The sequence below is a fragment of the Oncorhynchus keta genome, chromosome 35 (genome assembly GCF_023373465.1).
Source record: "Oncorhynchus keta strain PuntledgeMale-10-30-2019 chromosome 35, Oket_V2, whole genome shotgun sequence".
NCBI lineage: Eukaryota > Metazoa > Chordata > Actinopteri > Salmoniformes > Salmonidae > Oncorhynchus > Oncorhynchus keta.
In genome coordinates, this window is record NC_068455.1 from 8,220,844 (window position 1) to 8,226,843 (window position 6,000).

General features: G+C 38.9%; 1 protein-coding gene across 1 annotated transcript in view; it reads right to left on the reverse strand.

Annotated features, from left to right (window-relative positions):
* Positions 1-6,000, reverse strand: part of snx9a (sorting nexin 9a) — a 30,464-nt gene that overhangs the window by 15,005 nt on the left and 9,459 nt on the right. Inside the window, exons 5-9 of the mRNA XM_052496233.1 lie at positions 3,699-3,801; positions 3,441-3,582; positions 3,026-3,110; positions 1,930-2,055; positions 689-806 (exon numbers count right to left, since the gene is read on the reverse strand). Of these exons, the coding sequence (XP_052352193.1) occupies positions 689-806; positions 1,930-2,055; positions 3,026-3,110; positions 3,441-3,582; positions 3,699-3,801 (574 nt within the window). The remainder of the gene's footprint in view (positions 1-688; positions 807-1,929; positions 2,056-3,025; positions 3,111-3,440; positions 3,583-3,698; positions 3,802-6,000) is intronic.

Genomic DNA, 6,000 nt, shown 5'->3' on the forward strand with positions numbered 1-6,000 from the left:
GGCTCCAATACAGAATTATTTATGACCTCACTAGATGGCCATTGTCAACAGGCTCCAATATAGAATTATTTATGACCTCACTAGATGGCCATTGTCAACAGGCTCCAATATAGAATTATTTATGACCTCACTAGATGGCCATTGTCAACAGGCTCCAATACAGAATTATTTATGACCTCACTAGATGGCCATTGTCAACAGGCTCCAATACAGAATTATTTATGACCTCACTAGATGGCCATTGTCAACAGGCTCCAATATAGAATTATTTATGACCTCACTAGGTGGCCATTGTCAACAGGCTCCAATACAGAACTATTTATGACCTCACTAGATGGCCATTGTCAACAGGCTCCAATATAGAATTATTTATGACCTCACTAGATGGCCATTGTCAACAGGCTCCAATACAGAACTATTTATGACCTCACTAGATGGCCATTGTCAACAGGCTCCAATACAGAACTATTTATGACCTCACTAGATGGCCATTGTCAACAGGCTCCAATACAGAACTATTTATGACCTCACTAGATGGCCATTGTCAACAGGCTCCAATACAGAACTATTTATGCTTGAAGGACGCCTTACACACAGCTCAATACATATTTTCTAAAGCCACGCTTTTTCAGACCACAAGACCTATTCAGGAAAAACTGAGGCGCTGGTTGCCATGGAAGCCACTGACCTGTGACTTGTTTGTCAGGCAGCGAGGGGATGGGGATGGCGGAACCAAACTTCTCCAACAGGCGCTCATACAGCCAATCAAAATGCTTATACCTGTGATTGACAGGTCTGTTGGTCGTCTGTAGAAAACACAAAAAGAAGAGTCAGAGAAGTGTGTGTGTGTGTGTGTGTGTGTGTGTGTGTGTGTGTGTGTGTGTGTGTGTGTGTTATTAAACAACTAAATTGACCGACGCCAGTTCAATTACTTGAATTCCATTTAGTTTGTATTTTTTGTGAGCTCTGCGCGCCGGTAGAGAAATCAGATCAAGAACAAACTGTGGGCCGCTGGAAGTTGTAGTGTTCAACAGAAAATATTAAACTTAGTTCAGGGCAGAAAACGTGGTAATTAACTACAATGACTATAATCCATTGCGCCTGCCCTGCTCTTCCGGCCCCAGAAAGACACATGAGAGAGGAATGTACACAGCACAACGACAATAGGGATATTGACAGTTCGTTAGGTAGCTGTACCCGATTAATATTTGTAGTACTTGGTAATTAGCCGTCTTGAAAGTATGCCCTATCTACTTTGAAGAACAACTAAAATAGTTTTATCGTCAGACAGCTCTGCAGCATATTAGGTAGCTACTAGCTAGCTAGTTACTATTACATATTAGGTAGCTACTAGCTAGCTAGTTACTATTACATATTAGGTAGCTACTAGCTAGCTAGTTATTATTACATATTAGGTAGCTACTAGCTATAGTTATTATTACATATTAGGTAGCTACTAGCTAGCTAGTTACTATTACATATTAGGTAGCTACTAGCTAGCTAGTTACTATTACATATTAGGTAGCTACTAGCTAGCTAGTTACTATTACATATTAGGTAGCTACTAGCTAGCTAGTTACTATTACATATTAGGTAGCTACTAGATAGCCAGCTAGCTAGTTACTAGCCTAGCTAAATAGGATGACTTGTTAATGAGGTTAGATGGTTGGCTGCTACTGCCTGAGCAGAGATGACAAAAAAATATATGATAATAATACATTTAAAAAAAACTAAATAAGACAATTTAAAGTTCTAAAAATGTGGCTTTGGAATTTCTACTAAAATTTCATTTCTATTAAAAAGCTTAAGCATATATATATTTTTTTATACAAATCAAAATGGAAAAATTATTTATTTTTCACCGAACTGAAACGACCTCAAAAAGCACTAATCGCTCAGCACTAATGTGTGCGTGTGTGTGATACTCACGTTGGGTGTGACCTGATATTCTATGTAACTCTTCAGCCCATACATCTTAGAGCCCTTTTTAGGATCAGCCACGACACAGTCAAGAGGAGACTGGGGATACAGCCACACTGGCCCCACATCTCCCATCTACACACACACACACACACACACACACACACACACACACACACACACACACACACACACACACACACACACACACACACACACACACACACACACACACACACACACACACACACACACACACACACACACACACACACAATTACTACATTGCTATCACCATCTAGAGTAGCAGAGTTTCCCCCCCATAAATGTAGTGCCTTGTAAATGTACTGTTACATAAATGTAGAGTAATGTAATGTTATATAAATAATGTCATCTAAATGTAATGTGAATGTAATATAATGTAAATGTAGTGCCTTGTAAAAATAATGTAAAGTAATGCAGATGGTTGTCAAAGTAATTTATTGTAAAGTAATGTCAATGTAATGTTACTGTAATGTAATGTACTGTAAAGCAATGTTAACGCAATGTACTGTAAAGTAATGTTAACGTTACTGTAATGTACTGTAAAGTAATGTTAATGCTACTGTAATGTACTGTAAAGTAATGTTCATGTAATGTTACTGTAAAGTAATGTGCATGTAATGTTACTGTAATGTACTGTAATGGTAATGTTAATGTAATGTACTATTAAGTCATGTTAATGTAATGTACTGTAAATTAATGTTAATGTATGCACTGTTAATGTACTGTAAAGTAATGTTAACATAAAGTAATGTAATGTACTGTAAAGTAATGTTCATGTCATGTTAATGTACTGTAATGTACTGTAAAGTAATGTTATGTACTGTAAAGTAATGTAATGTACTGTAAAGTAGTGTTCATGTAATGTTAATGTACTGTAAAGTAATGTTCATGTAATGTTCATGTAATATACTATAAAGTAATGTACTGTAAAGTAGTGTTCATGTAATGTTAATGTACTGTAAAGTAATGTAATGTACTGTAAAGTAATGTTCATGTAATGTTCATGTAATATACTGTAAAGTAATGTAATGTAAATGTGTAGAACAGATGGATGACTCACATAGATGGCCAGTCTGTCTTTGCCTTTGGGTGGTAGTTTAGCCAGGAGGTACACCTCTGGGTTGGGGATCTTAGAGAACGCAAACCTAGTGGAAGAATACGGACCTAGAGTACCAGTCAAAAGTTTGGACACACCTACTCTTTCAAGGGTTTTTCTTTATTTTTACTATTTTCTACATTGTAAAATATTAGTGAAGACAATACAACTTTGAAATAACACATATGGAATCATGTAGTAACCAAAAAAAGTGTTAAACAAATCAAAATATATTTCATATTTGAGATTCTTCAAAGTAGCCACCCTTTGCCTTGATGACAGCTTTACACACTAGTTTTTGAAAAGTTACCAGAATTTTGCAACCCTAGTGAAATGCAACATTTAAAAATAAATGAGTGTGAGTGTTTGTGTGTCTTACTTGTTGAGGGATATCTTCATGTGTGTGTGTGTGTTGCGGCCTGTCGCCTCTCCTTCCTCCTCCCCTGTAGTTTCTCCATAACCCCCTGTTGATCTGGCATCATCCCACTCTTCATCCCACTCACCATCATCGTCATCATCACCTTCACACGCACAAATGCACACGCACAAACAAGGATATTATATTAAAAAAACGAATAAATGCAACATTACAAATACAACAACATTTACAAACATCTTGTTTGTCTGTGTGTGTCACCTGCATTCTGTTGAGTCTGCGCGTATCCCTGGGTGTCCCATCCCCCGGCTGTCTTGTTGGTGTAAGCTCCTCCCCCAGACCAAGGGTTGTCACCGTTAGCAACCTGCAAACAACAACAGCAGCAGTGAACTCTGGGAAATGTTTCACAGAGCTGCTTAAAAAAAAAAAGACTGCTTCAGCCTGTTCTGTTTTAAAGGCTAAGTGGCTTGATGTTTTGAAGTGGCGTGACTCTAACCAAGGCAGTCGTAATGGCTAAAGTGTGTGTGTGGTGCATGCTGTCCTGCTTTATACAGTTTTAATGGCTCAAGCGTGGACAGAGCAGGTACCTGGATGTTTGTGTGTGTTTTAATGGCTCAAGCGTGGACAGAACTGGCCTTGGGCCTACAAAAGAGAAGCTCCAACGCCATGCTAACGACCATTTCCCCTTCCTGCCTGACTATAAACATCTCTCTCTCTCTCTTTCAATTTAAGGGGCTTTATTGGCATGGGAAACATACAGTGGGGCAAAAAATATTTAGTCAGCCACCAATTGTGCAAGTTTTCCCACTTAAAAAGATGAGAGAGGCCTGTAATTTTCATTGTAGGTACACTTCAACGATGACAGACAAAATGAGAGAAAAAAATCCAGAAAATCACATTGTAGGATTTTTAATGAATTTATTTGCAAATTATGGTGGAAAATACGTCTTTGGTCACCTAAAAACAAGCAAGATTTCTGTCTCTCACAGACCTGTAACTTCTTCTTTAAGAGGCTCCTCTGTCCTCCACTTGTTACCTGTATTAATGGCACCTGTTTGAACTTGTTATCAGTATAAAAGACACCTGTCCACAACCTCAAACAGTCACACTCCAAACTCCACTATGGCCAAGACCAAAGAGCTGTCAAAGGACAACAGAACCAACATTGTTGACCTGCACCAGGCTGGGAAGACTGAATCTGCAATAGGTAAGCAGCTTGGTTTGAAGAAATCAACTATGGGAGCAATTATTAGGAAATGGAAGACATACAAGACCACTGATCTCCCTTGATCTGGCGCTCCACGCAAGATCTCACCCCGTGGGGTCAAAATGATCACAAGAACAGTGAGCAAAAATCACAGAACCACACAGGGGGACCTAGTGAATGACCTACAGAGAGCTGGGACCAAAGTAACAAAGCCTACCATCAGTAACACACTACGCCGCCAGGGACTCAAATCCTGCAGTGCCAGACGTGTCCCCCTGCTTAAGCCAGTACATGTCCAGGCACATCTGAAGTTTGCTAGGGAGCATTTGGATGATCCAGAAGAAGATTGGGAGAATGTCATAATGGTCAGATGAAACCAAAATATAACTTTTTGGTAAAAACTCAACCTGTCGTGTTAGGATGACAAAGAATGCTGAGTTGCATCCAAAGAACACCATACCTATTGTGAAGCATAGGGGTGGAAACATCATACTTTGGGGCTGTTTTTCTGCAAAGGGACCAGGACGACTGATCCATGTAAAGGAAAGAATGAATGGGGCCATGTATCGTGAGATTTTGAGTGAAAACCTCCTACCATCAGCAAGGGCATTGAAGATGAAACGTGGCTGGGTCTTTCAGCATGACAATGATCCCAAACACACCGCCCGGGCAACGAAGGAGTGGCTTCGTAAGAAGCATTTCAAGGTCCTGGAGTGGCTTAGCCAGTCTCCAGATCTCAACCCCATAGAAAATCTTTGGAGGGAAAATCCGTGTTGCCCAGCAACAGCCCCAAAACATCACTGCTCTAGAGGAGATCTGCATGGAGGAATGGGCCAAAATGCCAGCAACAGTGTGTGAAAACCTTGTGAAGACTTACAGAAAACATTTGACCTCTGTCATTGCCAACAAAGGGTATATAACAAAGTATTGAGATAAACTTTTGTTATTGACCAAATACTTATTTTCCACCATAATTTGCAAATAAATTCATTAAAAATCCTACAATGTGATTTTCTGGATTTTTTTTCTCATTTTGTCTGTCATAGTTGAAGTGTACCTATGATGAAAAGTACAGGCCTCATCTTTTTAAGTGGGAGAACTTGCACAATTGGTGGCTGACTAAATACTTTTTTGCCCCACTGTATGTTAACATTGCCAAAGCAAGTGAAATAGATCAGAAACAAAAGTGAAATAAACAATATAAATGAACAGTAAACATTACACTAAAGACATTACAAATGTAATTGTATGTATATATACAGTGTTGTAACAAAGTACAAATAGTTAAAGTACAAAAGGGAAAATAAATAAGCATAAATATGGGTTGTATTTACAATGGTGTTTGTTCTTCACTGG